This window comes from Colias eurytheme, chromosome 32, assembly GCF_061535395.1.
Source record: "Colias eurytheme isolate Ceu_HAF_F1 chromosome 32, ilColEury1 Martin Lab GWU primary, whole genome shotgun sequence".
Classification (NCBI taxonomy): Eukaryota; Metazoa; Arthropoda; class Insecta; order Lepidoptera; family Pieridae; genus Colias; species Colias eurytheme.
In genome coordinates this window covers 228,500-251,325 of record NC_143011.1, presented here as the reverse complement: position 1 = coordinate 251,325, position 22,826 = coordinate 228,500, and the positions used below count along the sequence as shown (strand labels likewise).

The window sequence follows — 22,826 nt, the reverse complement described above, 5'->3', positions numbered from 1 at the left end:
AATAACACTAACAATAATATGTAGTAATTAATAATTTTTTACTTTTCCGTTTTTGAACTCGGTTTTTTTAAAGTAGTTATTTTTATAGTGTAACGATATCTTAATCGATACACCCTTTGACAGTAGTCCTATGGCTTTCACTTAGATATTTTTAGTGCCGAAAGCATAATGAATTTGATTTTAAACGACGCTACTAAAAAGACTTGAAGTTTTCAATATGTTTTATACATCTTCACACATTTATTGTCTTGAACAGTTTATTATGAAAAGTCACCGCTATTGATTAGACACCTCAAATAAATGAAATTCGGGATCACGTTTCAAAAATTTAACCAATATTTGAATAATGTAATTTATAAGCAGTTTCGACTGACTGTAGAATCGCTGTTAGCAGATGTAACAAATGGACAGGAAATTCGAATGCATTTTCAAATGACTGAAGATTTCTGCCCTGGGATGAGCCGCGAGCTGCTTGCAGCTCGCGCACCACGCGCCCTCGAAGGTGGACAGCCCCCCGGAATAGAAAATATTTGAATGGGAAATTTATAAGCACTTACGATTGACTGCGGAATCGCTGTTAGCAAATAATAACAAATTGACGGGGAATTTTAATGCATTTTCAAATGACTGAAGATATCTGCCCTGGGATGCTTCCGCACCACGCTCCCTCGAAGGTGGATAGCCTCCCGAAGTGGAAAATACTTGAATGGGGAATTTATAAGCATTACCGACTGACTGTAGAATCGCTGTTAGCAGATGTAACAAATGGACAGAAAATTCGAATGCCTTTTCAAATGACTGCCCTATTGCTTCAACCCAGGGGCAAAAGGGGCTCGCGGGCTGCTTGCAGCCCGCGCACAACGCTCCCTCGAAGGTCGACAGCATTCCAGAATAGAAAATTTATGAATTGGGAATTTATAAGCCCTTCCGATTGACTGTGGAATCGCAGTTAGCAGAAAATTATAAATGGACTTGGAATTCTAACACATTTTCTAATGACTGCCCTATTGCTTCAACCCAGGGGCAAAAGGAGCTCGCGGGCTGCTTGCAGCCCGCGCACAACGCACCAGCTAGTTATAATATATAAAGCTACACTACCACTCACTGACTGACTCACTGACATCGCTTTTCTCGGAAACTATGCGGAAAGTGGGGGGGATAACGACGTGATCGTGTAGAGGTGCGCCGAGCGACCAGAGGAAAAATATAGCGATCTCGATCACCTTCGAATACCGAGTGGACCCCTGGTGGTGCGCAGAAACGGTGCCACCTGGAGGGGGGGTGTCGGAACAAAAAATGCTCGGAACTGGTGGCGATTACCAGGGGTGGTGGAAAAATGGGGATTTTCGCGAAAACAAGATGGCCGCCGTACTTTGCCAAAATCGCAGTTTATGAATCCTTACGTCTCAAATTTGGCACACGTGCTCTGTTCGAGCCGGCGAATCGATCGGTGCCCCGTTCGAGTGGCTCCGGGCCCCAGTTTCCGACTTTCATACAATGGAAAATCCAACGGCCCGCGGAAACGGTGCGAGTTGGGTGGGGGGTGTCGGAACTAAAAATGATCACCACCCTGGGACGCTACCAGGGAGCCATAGTGGGACGCTCGATTTTGGAATTTTTCCATTTTTGGCGCAAACATAAAAACGTAAATTTAGACGAGGTGGCGCAACGCGGAAACACACTCACACCATGTCTGTACTCGCCCAGCTCCCAGGATATCCAGAAAAATACGAAATCTTAAACTTTCCCTCATCTCGCGAAGACGGTCAACGGCCCGCGCAAACGGTAGCAGCTGCATCTGGGGTGCTCGAACTAAACTTGGAGTAGACCTCGAGCAATTACCACAGATGGTGAAAAAAATTCAAAATGGCGGAAAAAATGGCCGCCGCCATACAAATGCTAAAATGGCCATCGCTGGTCCGATCGCGCTGAAACTTGGCACAGGGGCTTTAATTGAGCCGCACATTAAGTTGGCATACTCATAATTCAGTTTCCACCGCTGGTTTCCGAGTTTCATACAACGCGAAATTCGACGGCTCTCCGAAACGGCGCCAGATAGGTGGGGGGTGTAGAACTAAAAAATGATCAGGAAGATGGGGCGCTACCAGGGCAATGGAGAAATTCAAATTGGACGCAATTTTTTTTTCAAAAATGGCCAATTTTTCAAAGCAAGATGGTGGCGCCGATTACTTTACGATCGGTCTGAAAATTGACTTCTGTGCTCTAATCGGCCAGATTTACAAAACTGCATACTCAGAATCTCACTCCGACCCCTGGTTTCCATTTTCGATACATCACGAAATTCAACGGTTCTCTGAATCGGTAACAGGTAGGTCGGGGTCGTCTAAGTAAAAAATACTTCAAAACTTGGTCCACTTCCAGGCATATAAATTTTTTTGTTAAAAAGCGAAATTTTTTTTTTCGAAAATTTTGTATGGAAATTTCCATAGTAGGAAGGGTAATTGAATAGCAACGGCAAAAGACGGCGCCGCGGGCTGCTTGCTGCCCGCGCACCGCGCAACCTCGAAGGTCGACAGCCTCCCGGAGTAGAAAATATTTGAATAAGTAATTTATAAGCAGTTGCGACTGACTGTGGAATCGCTATTAGCAGATAATAACAAAAATGGATAGGGAATTCTAATGCATTTTCAAATGACTGAAGATTTCTTCCCTGGGATGCACCGCGGGCTGCTTGCTGCCCGCGCACCACGCAACTTCGGTGGAAGACGACCTCTCGGAGTAGAAAATATTTGAATTAGGAATTTATAAGCATTTCCGACTGACTGTGGAATCGCTGCAGATAACAACAAATGGACTGGGAATTACAATTAATTTTCAAATGACTGCCGCTTTCTGCCGCGGGCTGGGCTGGTTGCAGCTTCGATATTGTTTTTCGCAAATTACCTACAATAAACAGGTTATGGCAATTCATTATGAAGTGACTAAAAATTATTATGCACTTAACATGCTGACTTAGTCATCTTTTTTGCAGTAGGTTACTAAACAACCTAAAACATTAACATTCACATTAACAAAATAAAACATTAATTAGTATAAATTAATGTACTATCAAATGAATATCACATTTTTTGAACGATTATAAGTAATTCAATAAAATGATATCAAATTATAGAAGTCCGCTGCGGTAAGTTCGGTCATATTTTTTATCATAAACATGCTGGATTCTTTCGTTTTCGCTCACCAAGTGGAACCAGCTGGGATTCGAAAATGGACATGTAGTCGAACTTTTGACTCTTCGGTATTCTGATTAGGTACCTCACGATCTTCTCTGGCTGGATCAGTGGTCGTGTGAATACTCACGATTGCTTTGGGGCTTATAAAACAAGCGTATTGTATTAGTAAAGCAATTGCTCTTTGTAAAAAATATTTGATGTGCAGCTCAAATAGACTGTTTAATTTTTATTTTATCTTAGGTGTATATTTAAAAAAAGCGTCAAGTGCGAGTTGGACTCAAAACACTAAGGTTTCCGTATAAATATGAAACTGAAAAAAAAATGGTCACACATTCAATATAAAACCTTGACAACATTGCTTAACTACATGAACCTGGTGGCAGATAAACAAACAGAAACAAAAGTCAGTAATAGCATAGTATAACTTTTTATAGTAATAGGGTCCCCCTTTTACCATTTGAGTACAGAACCCTAAAATAAAACAAATTCAACATTTAGGTACTTATACATTTTTTAACCGACTTCAAAAAAAGGAGGAGGTTATTAATTCGGCCGGTATGTTTTTTAAATCATTAAGAGCAAACAAAAGAGTAGTTTTTTCCATACAAACGTAGTCCCCTGTTTTCTCGCTGGATTGTGCCACTAGAGCAATATATTTTTTACTATACAAACGTAGTCCCCTGTTTCCTCGCTAGATTGTGCCACTAGAGCAATATATTTTTTACTATACTACTAGCGGTCCGCCCCGGCTTCGCCCGTGGTACCTACATGTTTAAATCAACCTATCTCTCAAGTTGGATCGAACTGCACATGGTGTGCGAATTTTATTATAATCGGTTTAGTGGTTAAGGAGTCCATTGAGGACAAACATTGTGACACGAGATTTATCATATTAAGATTAAGATTAATCTATGGTAACTTTAGCCATATTTTCTACGTTATTCTTTTTGTCAAATTATCTTAATTGTTTATTTTATTTAATTCTCTCACTCATTTTGTTGGCTCTTAATATTAAAATTTCTAAAATATAATATATACTAATTACTAAGTAGGTATATATATCATTAAACATGTCTAATATTTACCTATTATTTATTACTAGCAATGCCCTGCGGTTTCACCCGCATAGATAGCGATATCGTGACGGTGAAAAGTCTACTATAGGTACGACTATAGGTTTAATTTTTAATCACATGAAAATCACCTTTACCCCGTCCCGCACTACGCATGCTCATTGTACGTTATACAGTATACCTACTATTTTCTGTAGATTGACACTTAAAAATTCGTTATATCTTTTGAATGGAATATCCAATTTTTTTCATTTAAAAAGTATTTTGCTGGTATTGAAACAGTCTATAATAAAACATCATTTAATGGGATAAGGATTAATATATGTGTATGGATAACATGGTTTGATTACTGTCGACACTTCTATTTACTTTGAAAACGTAAAAAAGTTGTTGTAGTAACATAACTACTGACGATGGACACATGGTATCGCGGACTTTCTTGTAGATATTGATCCATTCTATAATACCGTAGAACATTTTTTTGTTCTATCTTCAATAGATTCCGCAGCGCACGCGATGACAGAAGTTTTATTGAGGAATTTTTGACACCTTGGGTTACATTATTGCATTTTTGGTAAGGATCTCTTATTTTTTTGAAAATGCAATATAGCCTATGTTGCTCAGTAAAGATGCAGCTTTCTAATGGTGAAAGAATTTTTGAAATCGGTCCAGTAGATTATGCGTCAAAACCATACATACATACATACATAATTACAAACCTTTCCACTTCATAATATGTATTAGTATAGATAACAGATTTTTATTTCATTAATTTATTTCATCAATATAAACAATGAATGAAATGAAGTGTGCATAAAATATACATACCTACTCACTTGAAATAACTATATATAATATATATATATGATTTCAAATTGGAATAACTATATTAAATAAACATAAAATACAATTTTTATCAAACATTCAATGAGAATTTCATACTTAAATTAATACTTTAACATGTACTATAAGCAATGGTATCTAATATGAAATGCAATAAGATAAATTATATGAATAGCAATATAATACAAATAATTAAAAAAAAACATTCGTTTTTACTTTATGAATATTTAACTAACCAATAAAACAAGATTAATAAGAAAATGAAACACATGAAAAAGTTTTGTCATTATATATTTACACTGAAAACATAATATACAACAGTGATATTTATTTAATTTAAAGTTGGTACATATTATATTGTATTGGCATAATTATTATTAACATGACTTGGTATATATAATATCATGTTTTAATCAATATTAAATGACATAGTAAGTAACTTCTATTACATATTTTTGTCAATACTTCTAGGATCCCGAGTTACATTGTTCTTGCAAGACATTTTTTGGATAGATACATTAAATTTATTATGTTTGGTGAATTTAAATTAATAAAGAGGACGGCCACATTACTGGACTCGGCTCCTTTTTTTGAAAGCAAACAATGATGTTAAAAATGTAGACGGCTTCTACTTATTAGGTATTTCCTATATATTATAGTAAGAACTAAGAAATACAGTAACAATCGTTATAAAGTTTTCAGACATATCATGGTTATTCAAATTGAAATTTATACACTTTATTATTATCTTTTCATCTATAATAATTATGATCTACATAATACCATCAATGGGTCAATCAGTCTGTGTTATTCAATATTGATAATACAAATAACTTTCTGGAATCTTCAATAAATGTAAAAATATGTGAGCATCTGCAAATCATAAAACATTTCCTTTATGTTTGGTAAATTCAACTTTTGTTTTTCTTTATTTTCATACCCTCTGATCTTATTAGATTTCACTTGTTTTACACTTGGTATTGTAGTCTTCTTTGATCACAAAAATGTATGTTTTAATTCATTGAATCGTTGTTTTATATTTATTACTTGGAATCAAACGTTATAGTATCCACACTTATTAGAATTAAATATAATGAGTAAATCAATGACATGAAATCTTCTTACTTTTGGAGTGATAAAATTGCAAAACATATTTTTGCTATGCATAATAAACACATAATATTTTACATTTTACACACGAAGCCGTTTTCTTATTTGTTTTCGGAAAGTTGTTTGTTGACATAACTATTAATTTGACGTTACAATTATCATTTATATTTTGACAACTAATGAGTAAAGAAAGTGCAAAAAAAATTAACAATAATTTAGAGACTTTAATTAATTAAATATTTAAAAGAAATATAATAACATACAAAAAACCAGATTAAATGAAATAATAAATTACGAGCACGCATAACTTTTTTCTAAGTGCATTTAAATTAAAACATTGCTATTATGACCAAAAAATATATAATGTTGGCAGCATTGGATATATTTTTCTCAAATCAGAATAAACTTGAATAAAATTCTTGAATACAATTTAATTATGACGATACGTTTTTTGTTTACTTTAAAATAATTTCATAAATATTTTAGTTGTGTTTAATAATTATGAAAATATTGATTTCTTAGTTATGTTTATAAAAAGCATAATTTGACTTTTATATTTGAATTTTGAAAACAATATTACGTATTCAAGGTATTCATAGACAGTCTTCTATAATTATTGTGTAATAATAAAAATAAATTAAACATTACATAGTTAGTTGTTATTATTATTAAAAAAATATATATATTTGTATTGAATATATTCTATATAGCATATTTTCGAAAAATAATTAAATATGAAAATAATAAAACATAAATTAAACCCCTTACTAACAGTTGAATATTAATTTAATACAATATATTATGTTCCTAAATTATTTTATCGTTATATCAATATATTTTTTAGATTAGATTACGTATTTTAAATATCGCTTATTAATTAAAATATATTTTAATTAAGATAAGAAAAAAAAATACAAAACTGTGAAATTGTCTATTCCCACTTTTTTCGTAATGTTTGCAACTTCCGGTGGGAAATTAAAAATAAAACGCCCCGCGCCCGCGCCAATTCTCTTCCATTAACATTTCGTCTGTTCGCAGGGTAAGTCGATTAATATTTATTTTAATTATTGGTCTCATATTGTACTTGGAGTGAATAATGATTTGAGTTTTATTGTTGTCTTTATACATTTTTCTTACTAAAAATTAAATATATTAATATAGGTAATAGGTAATTATAAAATATAAAAAGACTTCATTTCAATTCATGACGATTTAAGTATTCTTTTGTTTTTTTTTCAATGGTTTAATAAAAACAAGTGATGTCTGTTATTTAATGCTTTGTTTTTTTAAATATTCATTTATCGTTTTCAGTAACTTCGAGATTCTACGTGACTTCGTGCCTCAACATGTTCCAAGCATCATCTAGCAATGGCGGCAACGCAGCGGCAATGGCGTGCATCGCTACCGGTAAGCTTTATTCAATTTATTAGGTTTAAAGTCAATTAATATACCTACATATATTTTCATAAGGCTCTGTTAGGTAGGTAATCAATCACTTTTATCTTTTTTTTGTGCAAATTGAAATGTTCTGAATAAGTTGATACCTACTTTTAATAATAACTCAAAGATTTTTTTTATAAAATTGGTATTCTAATGTTTAACATCTTAATACCTACATAATTACCGTTGTTGTCATGTGTGTCTATGTACCTTATAGGCTACAGAATAGCTGTGTTTTACCTGAAAATAAAACACATATTAAATACTTACCTATATTTGAAGCTTACTTATTGAGAAGGTACCTAGCTTTTTCCGCCTATTTTCCCTCTCTTTCTCGTTGTATATATGCTATCTCTCTCGCACACGGCACACCTCCCACCAGGTGGCGCGGCCGGCGCACGATAATGTGCAGGCGCTTGATCTTCTTCATTGAGTCGAAATCCTCAACAGGTGGACGTTAAGTGTAAGCTTCAAATATAGGTAAGTATTTAATATGTGTTTTATTTTCAGGTAAAACACAGCTATTAAACACTTGACCGTAATTTGAAGCTTACTTATTGAGACCTGTTTGTTACCCACCTGGTGTACAATATATGGACGCCAATGTGAATTTGAATAGGTACATAAGTAATTACTTATTTCTTTATTTGAAAGAGTAAGGTGTGCAGATAGTATACCAATAAATCACACAAATTTTTATATTATTTATATTAACAATCCCAGATGAAAAGTTAATCAAATAAGAACCAAAAAGTTAATCATAATGATTAAAAGTATTAGAACTTATGAGATTGGTTCAAGCGTACCTTAGTTAACCTTTTGGGCTTGAAAAGTTAAAGTTACTACAATTTTCACTATCTTTAGCGTAAATCTGCGAAAGCGCCAGTAACGACTTTCAATTACGCATTTAGATGTTACTTACAAAATGAAGCAACAGCTGATCCCGACGAGGCAAAAATACCTCAAACTCAAACCTTTATTTATTCAATTAGAACTCTGTAGAAGCACAATTGAATCATCTTAACATAGAATTACCACCTGTCTCAACTCACACAGTTTTAACCCAACCTGCTACAAGCGGACAAGAAGAGAACTTGGTCCTTACTTTTGGGGTCAGAAATAAATTTAAAAGGTCACCCCTTGAATAAGGCAATAAAATATCAAAACAGGTAAACGGTTTTAATTATAATACAGATTTTTAACATCCAACCAAACCGTGCGGTATCTATTAATGTTTAGAGCCAACGCCACCAATCATAATCTAAACATGGCTAGTACTTTCAGTACAATGCATGAATTATTTATTTAAAACTGATAGGTCATAAACTCTGTACTGGAAACAAATATACTGAACTTAAGAGACTAAAATGATAAGGAGCTTATCTGTGTCCCAAAACTGCAATTACTACAGCCAAGTACGTTACTTTTAATCAATTCGGTTTTAAGATATAATTATGATTTACATCAGAACTTATATACCGAAAGCCTCGGGACTACATAACGTGACTTATCTTCTTATTCTTATACTTATATAAAAATGAATCGCAAAATGTGTTGGTAAGCGCATAACTCGAGAACGGCTGAACCGATTTCGATAATTCTTTTTATATTCCTTGCAGTACGAGGATGGTTTTTATGTAGAGAAAACGTAAGTACCACGAGCGAAGCCGGGGCGGACCGCTAGTTTATAATAATAGTGTTTGTGCACAACACTAGGCAGTCAACAGCTATATGAACGTCAGATAGGAAAAGAGCCAAATTTATCCAGTCAGTAACAAAGGATTTTAACTATAGTTACTTTATTCTAATTCAACCAACTGCTACTAGCTACTCCGTATGTCTTTTGGATAGACGGAGGCAAATAGGATTTTTATTCCAACTATATCATTTGATATTTTGAAAATGTACTCCACATTTTCATACCGTCAGAGTCATTTTGCAGATTATAGTGGTGCAGCACTGAACACTGTCTATTAGGTGGCTGATGCTGCTGACCGGGCCTTCAGTTCCGCTTTCCAGAATACCTTCACCCTTCTAGGTGTTACTACTACTGAAATAGCGGTACTCTATCGCGTCGTTCAGGTCTCTAACTGACATAATGGCAAGAGAGATTATAAGCTTAACTATGCATTATTATGTTAAGGAATATGGTGGGTTTTGAATACTATCGTCGTCTGAAAGTATCTCCTTTCGATTAACTGCATTAAGGATGCAGATCTGATCCCATCTTTGTTCCGTAGGAATGCTACGACAGTCTAAACGTTACACTGAACAAAGAAAATTGCCCTGAATATAGTCGGTTGTTCCAACATCCGTAATATGGCTAGCCTAAGGTTAGTTATCCCTTGATTGTGACTGCTACCAATGGAGGCATTGCTCTTGTGTTGTCCACAGTTGTGCGAGTGCAAAAATGAAGAACTGAGCTCGTGGGGAGCTATGTCGAATGAATCTGTGTTAAGATTATGACAGTATAGGACAGTTAGCTGTGGATGCGAAGACAGGACATTACTTTATTCATCCGTAAACACGCGAGGCAGCCACGGACAGCGATATAGCAAGAACTAAACTAGCAAAGTTTAGTTCGCTTACCAGACTTTGTCATGTTTTAAATGCAGTATATCCTCTGAATAGCATTGCATTTATGACTATTGATAAACTTAATTCACCCGTAAACACGAGAAGCAGGCACGGATAGCGATATAGCAAGAACTAAACCAGCAAAGTTTAGTTCGATTACCAGACTTATATTTTAAAAGCCGTATAGCCTGTACATTTCATTTATTGCCCCCCCCCCCCCTCAAAGCAAAGAAATGAGAAGTCATTTGGCAGAGCTTTCTCGTTAAGGGTAGGGGTTCCAAGTAATATCTAATAATAAGAGGCTTTTGTTTGGAAAGATTGACTTTCCGTTATTTATCCTCTATCCTATGTAACTCAACAGTCAGTATTCTCAGCATTCGTTGAGTACTTAAACGTTTTACGTTAATAGTTGTATATAACTTTATTATACAATATAATAATCCTGGTGGGATGACAAAAAACTTGTCTAACAAACGATTATCCTAATCCCTCAGCGATTTATTGTTTGAGCCCCGAAGAAAAATCTCATGGGTGCAATAATGAGGTCAAATGGGTTGAAAAACGAGTCAAATAAATTGCCTACAAGACCGGGCAACTAAAATAGGCCTATGAGAGGTCAACTATACGTAATCAATCGTCATTTGTTACATTCAATCGCTTTGCGATTAAAAAATCTCTTCCGATGTTTGTATATGAAAATTGGTCGGCTAGTGCCATTTAATTACGATACCAAACATACCGTTGACACAAGGCTTGGTGACAATCCTCGAAACCACCGCCACAAATCATCTGCGAGATGATATTTGATCCGACTCGCCTTCCTTTGTTGTGATTAGGCTTTGCATTGGTAAATACAATTTGTTCAATTCCAATTTCCATAATTGGTAAACCAATGGTGGTTTCCTGATTCCTGAAGCGTAAACTTTTAGGATACGAAGTATCAATTTCATGCGCCCATTATTTGACGTATCTAACCTTTATTGTATTTTATTAGGTCATTTACTATACTGCCCACTGTGAAGTAGATTTCAAAACCTTTTTCTACCTACCTTAGAAGAGTGAAGATCCGATACGGTCATATCCAAAACTTCTTTCGTGGGTCCTCGTTGACAAAAGCAAATATCTATGATCATTTTAATGATCAATCCTTTGTATATTTGCACCAATCGCCATTAAAGCCCCGCGAGGGCTGATATATATTTGCACCATTTCCCCGTGGGGACGGTTGTTATCAAAGCCCCGCGAAGGCTGATATATATTTGCACCATGTCTCCGTGAGGTACTGTTGTAATCAAAGCCCCGCGAGGGCTGATATATATTTGCACCATTTCTCCATGAGGGACGGTTGTAATCAAAGCCCCGCGAGGGCTGATATATATTCGCACCATCTTTTCCGTGAGGGACGATTGTAATCAAAGCCCCGCGAGGGCCGATATATATTTGCACCATTTCCCTGCGAGCGACAGCTGCGCGAGGGATGTTTGTAACTAGAAATAAGTAGGGCCTGCAAAAAAAATGCTTAAGAGACACCCTGCGAGGGTGAATTTGACCTGGCTAACCCCTGCGAGGAGTAGTGGCCACATTTATGTATTCTGCTTCGAGCAAGAATACACCTTAGTGCTAATATAAAAATAGCAGTAAATAATCATTTAAATAATATAGCAATTAACAAGGTCCTTTAACTTATTTTCCAATGTTAGCGACATTTAATAAATTCATAATTCAAATCAATTCACTAAATTTTAAAATGAACTTCGATTCATATTTATTTTTTGTTCATGCAATCGATGTAACATTTAGTTGCTTTATATCCGTTAACATTCCTTACGAACGCAACCATACCGTCGTAGGACGTTATAATATTTAATTGCACAAAATAATCTCCACTCACCCGCAATTTTTTACTTTTTGTCAAGGTGTACAAGTTTATAATATTATTCTAAAACGTTAGAAGTGAATTGTAAATCCTTTGAAATAAGTGTATCTAAATCTAATTAATTATATTAAGATATCTCGATAATTATTATACGATAACCCTTTCAGCACAAGTTCAGTAAACCAAAGAATTTAATTGTAAAATTTTTGGTACTTACTCGTTTTAACAAAAAAGTTGCATCATTTGAACATAGGAAACGTAATTTTCAATCAAATTAGCCGTGTGTAATATGTCTATTTTCACATAAAAACGGATCAGAATAATACTCATAAAAGGACACGTATAGACTACGGATAGTTTTGAATGTGTGGAACATTCATGGTACGTATCTACTATACATGAGCGAATTCCATCATTATTCAGTTGAGCGGTAACTCCCGTACGATTTATAAAATAATATCACAACGTGTTCTGACATGTCGTGACTTCTTGGAGCTGACTCATCTCGTTCGATAATTTTTAGTAATAAACTATGATAGGAATTCCGAACCGTTCCTAGCGATAACGACAATGTAATAAAGTCGTAGCAATGGATTGTATGCCTGTAAAGCTTTGAGTTGGCTCATATCCATACTAAGTATTAATTGTAATTTTTCCACGAAAAATTCACTTGTACCCTTGTAATAAAAACACATTATTAAAAATGAAATAAAATATTAAAAATATCTATATACAAGAGAGGGTATTTGATATATCATATCAAATAATCACAAAAGTAATATTAACGATTCGAGTAAAGCCGAACGGTAACACCGTTAAAATAGCTTTACTCACAGTATTAAAAATTCAAATATTAATTAGTACATATTGCATAATGAAATATTTCAAAAGAAAAGTTACTATTTCAAGTAAAATGTAACGGTTGTATCGTTAATTTTAAATATCTTTATTCATGCTATTAAGTATTTAAGCATATTGAAAAATAAACTATTGCTGAAGGATTCATTAAAAACCTCAGCATTTTAAATAAAGTCCAACGATTATACCGTTGACTTTAAAGATTTTTACTCATTTTTAAGTAAAATATTATTAGAATAGATGTAAAAATAACTCACTGTACCGATCCGACGGGATACACTTTTTAACACTTTTAGCACTTGCTTTAAGCAATACTTAATACTTAATAGCACCAAGGTTGTAGTCTTGTAGACAACCTTCTCGCGGCGGAAGCTAGACGCCAATGAAGAAGATCAAGCGCCTGCACATTATCGTGCGCCGGCCGCGCCACCTGGTGGGAGGTGTGCCGTGTGCGAGAGAGATAGCATATATACAACGAGAAAGAGAGGGAAAATAGGCGGAAAAAGCTAGGTACCTTCTCAATAAGTAAGCTTCAAATTACGGTCAAGTGTTTAATAAAGTCATTTTCTTTAACATAAAATAGAATAGAAGATAATATTTTAAATATAATAATATGTATAAATGTAGTAGGTAATAAGTCGGGAATATATTTTTTTCCTAATTTGTTGTACTTAAATCGAAATGCGCGGGAATCGCGAACCGCAACGCGCGCGACGAGCGGGCGCGCCGCGCGCCGCGGACGGCGTCGGTCGCCATTTTGTGTGATAGATATTATATTTATTATAAAAATAAATTAGATATTAGGTACTTAATTCATTAAAAATTGTAAATATCCTTCAATAGTAAACATATTAATTATTATAAATCATGAAATTGTCTCTGATCATTCAAACACATGTTAGGTATATCAATAATCAATGTTCTGTATTTTAAGGTATGTTATAAGGATACCTACCTATTTTTTTTCAATGAAAGCTTTCTGCCAGTGAGTAGTTAAAATTGGTCCAGACGCTTTGAAAATTTGTATGTAATTGAACGTATATTATATATTTTATTTTATATTTATTTATTTTTAACTTATCTGTGGGTATAGATAAAGTATTGATATTTTCGGTTTAATTTCAATTAATTATTCACATTCTTCACATTATGTAGCGAAGTTAATTTACACTATTATATTAGAAAACCAGTGACCCCGGCTTCGCACGGGTGCAATGGCAGCCGGCCGGTAACGCTATGGCCTATGTCCCGCAATTTTTAAATCTGTAATATTTTCGAAAATATTCACTTACATCATACGGTGTAAAGGGCCATATAGATCTATATTAAATGTACAATGTATTCAAGGTATTTAATTGGTTAAGGATTAATGCTGTATTAGTTAAAATCGCTTCGAAAATTAACCATTATTTGTCGTAAAAAGTAAATGACAAAAAAAGTTTTTGTGGGTTATCCATATGAAATAGACATATACATATTATATATAACCATCACGGACTTTTCTATAGACCTTTTCAATGTTTACAATACTTAGTATATTATTTTGATAAAACTCGTAGGGTTCAGCCTGCGTTTGCAATGTAAGCGGAAAAAATGCGTTTGAAAAAATTATTTGCGACATCACATTAGAAACCTCAAAAATAACAGTACTTCTCCACTATTTAATGGATGTTATTATACACTAGCGGTCCGCCCCGGCTTCGCCCGTGGTACATATTTACGTTTTCTCTACATAAAAACCATCCTCGTACTTCAAGGATTATAATAAAAAAAGAATTATCGAAATCGGTTCAGCCGTTCTCGAGTTATGCGCTTACCAACACATTTTGCGATTCATTTTTATATATAAGACTAGCGGTCCGCCTCGGCTTCGCCCGTGGTACATATTTACGTTTTCTCTACATAAAAACCATCCTCGTACTTCAAGGAATATAATAAAAAAAGAATTATCGAAATCGGTTCAGCCGTTCTCGAGTTATGCGCTTACCAACACATTTTGCGATTCATTTTTATATATAAGATACATATAAACCTTCCTCTTGAATCACTCTATCTATTAAAAAAAACCGCATCAAAATCCGTTGCGTAGTTTCAAAGATTTAAGCGTACAAAGGGACATAAGGAAATAGGGACAGAGAAAGCGACTTTGTTTTATACTATGTAGTGATAGTGATGTAGGTAGGTACTTACTTTCAACATTAAAGCGAGATTTATAAACCAGGTTTTAGAATTACATAGGAGATGGAAGAACGACTAAGTTGTATCATATACCTACTAGAGTCTAGAATTTTACTTGATAAGTACCTAATGAGATTAATTTTGATTTGATATTACAAATATATAAATTATATGTATACCTATACATGATTTAATAATATTTACCGATAACAGTATGTAAACTATTTCCATAAAAGAATAACATTCCATCATATTACGTAAGTATAGGTCGGGTCATGTAAAAAGAACGCTGACGGTTAAGCTGCGCATTGGCGATTTATTGGTCTATTTGGTGTTATGAGGTGGTATAACTTTCGTGCTAAACTCGATACATGCCAAAACACACCCCATCACTTTCATCCAGCGTTCTTTTTACATGATTCGCGTTATACATAGTTTTGATAGGATTAAAATTAACATGATAAATAATTCTAGATATGTTTGATTATACGAGTATAATATTATACTGAAACGTAGATCGTCGCGAATATTTTTTTTTTATAGATTGCGGGGTAAGGTAGAATGACGCCACATTTTCTATTCGTGTTTCGTAGCGAGCTTAGTATTTTTTTAGAGTAGTTTCGACTCATTTTTCATCTTGGATCTCATTCTCAACCCATATCTAATCGACTTAATATTTTTGTGTTACGAAATTTTAGAAATGAAATAGTGATTTCACTAGGGATACTTTCTTTAACATATTTCATACGGATTTATATTTTATAATCATAGGGACAATGCATTATTCTTTGTTTGGAACATTTCAATTTGCTTAACAAATTATAAATAAATTGTGCAGCATTATATAAATATGTTACCTCTGATTTGATAAAATCTCATTCTGTTTTTATTATTATTTTAATCGGTCAAATTATTATTAAAGGGTCAACGCATCAAGCCGATCCCCGGTTTAAGGGTAACAACGCACAATGTGTCGCGATGGCAACATGCGCGGCTGTTTATTCTTCTATTCTAAATAGAGCCGTATTTTCTCAGGAAAATATTGACACTATTTTAGACTTTGGTGACATGTTATACATTCAAGTAAGACCACTTGGGGTTGCGCATAATCATCCTCATTTATATCCTGAAGAATTGCCTTCTGATATACGTGTAGGGACCTATTTGGCTAATATTAAATCGATGGCAGACAACGATAGTTGGATCGACAACGGACTGTTTCCCACATGTGACAGCGACATAGCCACTTACACTTTACAATTAAAATTAATCCTAAAAAATAAAATATTTCACACTGCACACAACGACTCCACACATAGCTACCTATTCACCGGCGCTAATAATACGATATCTTTTTGGAGGTCAAATAATACATATTTTATCTTTAATAGCCATAAAGTAGACGCGAATAATAAATACGTCCATAACTCGCATTCGGTAGGAGCCGCACGTCTCTTTCAGTGCAACAATTTAGATACTCTTGCAAAGTTTTTGTTTTGGAATCCGGCGTTTGGTAGTCAATATCAAATTCATAAAATTATTTTAAATCATTTTCATAGTGTAAATATTATTAATGAATTAGTTAGTGTAGACAACCAATTAGTTCATGTAGACGACCAATTAGTTAATGTAGACGACCCTAAATTGTCTAATTTAAAACCGATAGTTTTAGTTAAGAAAGGTATACCCCCAAAATATGACCCTAAATTAAATTCCCTAAAACCAAAAGTTTTAATTCAAAATATTCGCGACCCTAAATTAACAACACTGACACCCGTTGTCTGCATAACAAAATTACCCGACGTTAGTAATGTAGGTAGGAAACGCGGTAGACCGGCTAAATATAATAAATCTAAAGCACACAAACAAAACAATATAAACGTAGATTCGGATAGTTCATCAGTAAATTCAGTAGAAGTAGGACGTAAGAGGGGACGACCAGGTAGGCGATCTATTGATGCAGATTCTCATTTAAAAGCGGTCACAAAATATCATAAAAATCATCCAGAGGTTAATAGGCAGGCAGTTAAGAAGTATAACGAGATCAATCCCGAGATTCATAGGCAGGCGGTTCAAAAATATAACGCTATCAATCCCGAGATCCATAGGCAGGCCAGTCAAAAGTTTAGTCAAAGTAATCCAGAGGTTAATAGGCAAGCCGTTCAAAGATATACACAATCTAATCCGGAGGTTAATAGGCAAGCAGTAGATAGGTACAATCAAGTAAATCGAAATCTGGACGTGGAATTACGGGATTCCAACATTTTAATAGGTACAAAGAGTGGCGACGGCTTAACTGTCGTCAAATTGTATAGTTTTAAGAATATTTCATTGTTAGATAGGGAGGCGTTTTTATGTAGGCACTGTAATGCTAGATTGTTCTTTGAGGAAAAGAATCGTATCAAGTGGTGCTGTGGGGCTGGCGCTTATAACGTTCAAAATTTCCCGCCTTTAAATGAACCATTTTATAGCTTTCCAACTTTTTTGAATAAACCTAGGGCTTATAATAATTTATTTGCTTTTAGTGCGTTAGGTGTTTCACACGGATTTCAACATCCAACAACGGGGGTATCATTTTTAAAAATTCAAGGGAGGGTTTATCACAGAGTTTTCGATCTTGCGTACTCAGAAACTACTAACCCGGCTGGACTTTATATTTATGATAACAGTGAGCGAGAGAGCCTCGCTTCAAATTTAAATCTAGATTTAACAGTCATTCGGTCCATCACAAATTTCTTGCATAGTCATAACCCTTATATAGAGTGCTTCAAGCGGCTGAGCCAAGAACCATCCGACCACGCACACCTCATTTTTGAGCACACCACACGACGCACACATGGTAACATTCTCGGTGATATGCCGTTGGGCAACGAGATTGCTGCCATTATAAGCAATGAGCAGGAGCGCTACATACCGCGCGCCATTGCAATCTGGAAAATTGGTGACAAAAAGCCTCACACAGTAGATATAATGCACCCCTTATATGAAACTTTTCAATATCCATTATTGTATCCGCACGGTAACCCTGGATGGTTTCCTAACAAAACGGACAATAATGGAGCAAAACTAACCCAAAACAAATATGTTAGATGTCTCCTTCTGAGCGAATCCCGTTTCAACGATTTTAATCGTTTGTCCGAAGAGTGGTTAGTTGATATGCAATGTAGGATTTTAGAAGAAAGACTTCGTTACCTGTATAACATCCAAAAAGGTAACACGGATAATGCTCTCCGTTCCGCTCCATTAAGAGAAGTAGAGTCAGTTTTACAGCAGATCAGTGTAGATGAGACTATTCGAGGAGAGGGTGGGGTTGTGCCTGGTAGAGTCTATTTGCCAAGTAGTTACACGGGGGGGCCTAGATATATGAAGCAAAAGTATATGGATGCTATGGCAGTAGTTAACAGATTAGGATTGCCTTCTTTTCTTTTAACTTTAACTTGCAATCCTAAATGGCCTGAAATACAAAATTCAATAACAGGTCATCATAATACGCCTTCAATTTGTGCTAGAGTTTTTAATATTAAATTGCAACAACTTTTGAGGAATCTTCGCACAGGGGTTTGGTTTGGTAAAATTGTTTATATTTTATATGTAATAGAGTTCCAAAAACGGGGATTACCACACGCTCATATCTGTTTTGCAGTCGAGGGTGGTGGCCCCGTTCACGGTACTGATGTGGATAAATTTATTAGAGCAGATATTCCTGACGCTTCAGAAGTTGATGGAAAATTAAGAAAAGCTGTTTTAGATTACATGGTACATGGTCCATGCGGTCCGCCGCATAGGACAGATTTAAAATGTTGGGATAGTGAAAAAAAAAAATGTACAAGCTATTTCCCAAAACCAGAGACAGAAGTCACATATTGTAATGATAAAGGGTTTATAAATTTAAAGCGTAGCAGTAAAAATACAGCCACCATTAAATACAGAGGGAGGGATGTAGAAATTAGTGATTTGTGGATAGTACCGTACAACGCTGCCCTTCTCCTTAGATACGATTGTCATTTAAATTTAGAATCAGTGTCCACTCGAACTGTAATTAAATATCTTTTCAAATATATGACTAAAGGTCCAGACGAGGCTCGAGTCGCTATTGTTCCAGATGAACTAAAAAATAACGAAATAGAACAGTACGTCACAAAACGATACATCGGTTCTGGTGAGGCTGCTTGGAGAGTTTTTGAGTTTGACGTTACGGGACGTGAGCCCACTGTAAAGATGTTAGATGTTCATTTAGAAAATCATCAGTCTATTTTTTTTAAGGCGGGAAATGAATCGCGTGCTGTTCAAAATTCAAATTCGGATCTCATCACGTATTTTAATCGTCCCCTCGGTGAAGAATTTGATAGGTTAACATATTTAGATTTTTACGAGAGGTACATAGTTCATTCCAGCCGCCCCTCAACAAAAAATACAATTATTTACGAAATGAATAACGGAAAATTTTTGACAAAAAGACAGAGGGGAGAAATAGTGACGCGTTTATTTTGGGTCGCGCCCAACAGAGGTGAACAATTTTATTTAAGATTACTATTAGCTTTACACCCCTGCCGTAGTTACAGGGATCTTTATAACTTGGGTGGTCCAAATTGTAACACATTCCAGGAGGCCGCTAAAGCCGTTGGTATCGCCAACGATGAAGCCGAATACGAGATAGCTATGCAGGAAGCTTCATGTTTTTTGACCGGACCACGCCTGCGTAACTTTTTCGTATTATTGGCTGTTAACGGGGTAGCAGTAGCGACACTGTGGGAAAAATTTAAAAATGAGCTAGCTGAAGATATACTTAACCGCGTAAATAACGATCCGGATAGAGCGTACACCCAGGCCTTGGTTCAAATTGACCGTCTATTGCGAAAACATGGTTCGTGTTTGTTAGAGCAAGGTTTGCCTGACGCGCACGATGACACCACCGAACTAGGTCGTGAGAAGGCTCTACACGATGCAGACGGGTTACGCGAATTTGTGGATGTTTGGACGCCCAAGCTGTCTCATGACCAGCGGCAAGTGTTCGAATATGTGCAAAATTTGCTCACTGATCACGGTTTTCGCAATAGTAACGAAAGTGCTATTTATATAGACGGTCCGGCAGGCACTGGTAAAACGTTGCTATTAAATACGATAGCAGCGTACGTGAGGGGCGTACTCAACGGTGTAGTTTTATGCACAGCGAGTTCAGGTATTGCCGCGCAGAACTATGACGGCGGTATGACTGCGCACAGTATGTTTAAGTATCCGTTAAGCGCTATTGACGATTTAGGCTATTGGTATGTAACAAACGGAACCCAGAGAGCTGAACTCATACTACACTCCGATTTAATTATTTACGACGAAGCGCCGATGGTACACAAGTACCTCATTCATTTGTTAGATAGGTCTTTGCAAGACTTGACAAAGTCTAATAAAAGTTTTGGGGGAAAGGTTATCATTTTTGCTGGAGATTTTCGTCAGATTCCGCCCGTAGTTACCAACGCCAAGTGTCATTCAGATATATTTAATGCGTCAGTAAAATCATCGCCCTTATGGCAGAGTTTAAAGACGTTTTCACTAACTACACCTCAGAGGTGTAGTGAAGACAGTGTTTTTTCCGATTTTTTGCTTCAAATAGGTTCAAATAATTTGCCTTTACATTCGGTAAAGGTCGGTAGATCTTGTCAAAATTTAATAGACCTTTCACTTTTATCATTTACTACTGATTTAAATGAGTTAATTAATTTTGTTTTTTCGGATTTCCTTTTAGAAAACGAGCCAGAAGTTTGTATAGGTAGGGCCATTCTTTCCACTCACAATTCAAATATTAGAGAAATAAATAGGACTGTATTAGACCGTTTGCCAGGCGACCTTTTACATTTCTATTCAGTAGATAAAACGGCTACGGATGACACTGACGAATTGTATTTAGGCGTAGACGTGTTGAATAGTATGCACCCTAAAGGTATACCAGAACACGATCTCACTTTAAAAGTAGGATGTATTTGTATAATAATTCGTAACCTTAGTTTTTCAGATCATTTAGTTAATGGTACAAAAGTTATAATCGTAGCGACTTCACCTCGATTAATAACAGTTCGCAAACCGGGAATAGCCGAATTGTTTTTTATACCGCGAATCATGTTTAAAGCCCCCATTGATCATAATAGTCCAATAGAAATGTGTCGATTGCAATTTCCCCTTCAGGTGTGTTATGCAATGACCATTCATAAGAGTCAAGGTCAAACTATTAATAGGGTCGGCATAGATTTAAGATCGGACGTATTTAGTCACGGACAGTTGTACGTGGCATTAGGTCGCGTACGGGATAGGAACGATTTAATGCTTCTTGTACATAGGGAAAAATTAATCAACGGTAAACCTTACGTAAATAACGTCGTCATTCCACAGTTACTTTAGGGATTTCCCACCATGCATTACACTATTCACTTTGCTTGGTAGATTGACGAGTTACACTTGCAAGCATTACACACTCGGCTTCCTGGAATGAAATTGTTCACCTCCGTTCTATATCAGAAATCAATTATTAAAATCAAATCATGTTGCCAACGTTTACATTGTGCGTATTTTTTTATGAACTTATCATCACGACGCTAACATTAAAAAACGAATTGATTCTACGTTAAAGTTGAAACACTGTGTAACAAATTATTTGTATTAAAGTAAAATGCGAGAGCGAATGTATAAGTTTGTTATTGGTTTTAAGGTTGTATGCGCATTGTCGAGTATTTATATGTCAGTGGCGGTGACAGTAATTTATAAAATTGACTGAACTTTTCTTATATATAATAATGTTATAATGGATATGTAAAGTCATAGCAGCTGCTTGGTTCATAGGAATTTAAATGGATTTGAATGGACCTTATCGGCTCGGTGACAGGTGGAAATGCGTGTCGAGAGTCCTCTGCAAGGCGGTAGGTCGTGAGTTCCGGAGCCGGCGGCCGGCCGTGGAAGGCGCAGGAGCGACTCTGTCGCAGAGGTGAGTGCGGTGCCCTAAGTCGCTTTGCATTGGCGCTGCGTCGCGCCTGCAGCGATGGCGGTGACTAGATGTAGACAGTGTCGAAACAATAGAATATTACGATTGATAATGCGGGGCGTTTCTCTCAAGTTGTATGTATTAATATTTATATTACATCTCATATAATATGTCATAATTGTGCTAACCTAACCAAAATATTTGCGTATTTGAAAAAAAATGGACAGATCACGGATACACAAAATAAAAACAATTTTATGTTCCTATAAATAATTGTTATTTATTCTAAGTATCAAATTTGATAAATGTTGAGTGAATGTTATCACTATCATGTAAACAAAATTTAAATGGATATGATTATTAATATTATTTTATTAATATACCGAGAAATATTCACAAAACGAAAGATGTCGTTTACTTTAAAAGTCAAAGCAGTATCATGAAAGGTCGGGAACCTTCAGATGCTGGGAAATGTTACCCAGGCATTTTTTTTTCTTTTTCATATAAATCGCATTTTACTTTTCCAAAAAGCTGGTACATCTCAGTAAAATGAGCATTCTTTCGATTTCTTTTGCTGCAAAGATTTCGTAGTGGGATTATGTTGTAGGCAATAAAAAGACAAAAAAAGCAAAACAGAATATTGTTCATTGACTATTAAATAAAAATAATCATACTTTTACATTTAAGTTGTGCTTTAAATTCAGTGATTT

The 22,826-nt window shown here is 35.4% G+C and overlaps 1 protein-coding gene across 1 annotated transcript; it reads left to right on the top strand.

Annotated features, from left to right (window-relative positions):
* The first annotated feature begins 7,566 nt into the window (after window positions 1-7,566).
* On the top strand, window positions 7,567-22,123 carry LOC149895087 (uncharacterized). Its single transcript, XM_090119146.1, has 5 exons — window positions 7,567-7,627; window positions 17,740-18,468; window positions 18,793-18,905; window positions 19,044-20,416; window positions 22,021-22,123. Exons 1-5 carry the CDS (start codon window positions 7,567-7,569, stop codon window positions 22,121-22,123), a joined length of 2,379 nt encoding a protein of 792 aa, XP_089975272.1.
* The last annotated feature ends 703 nt before the right edge of the window (window positions 22,124-22,826 follow it).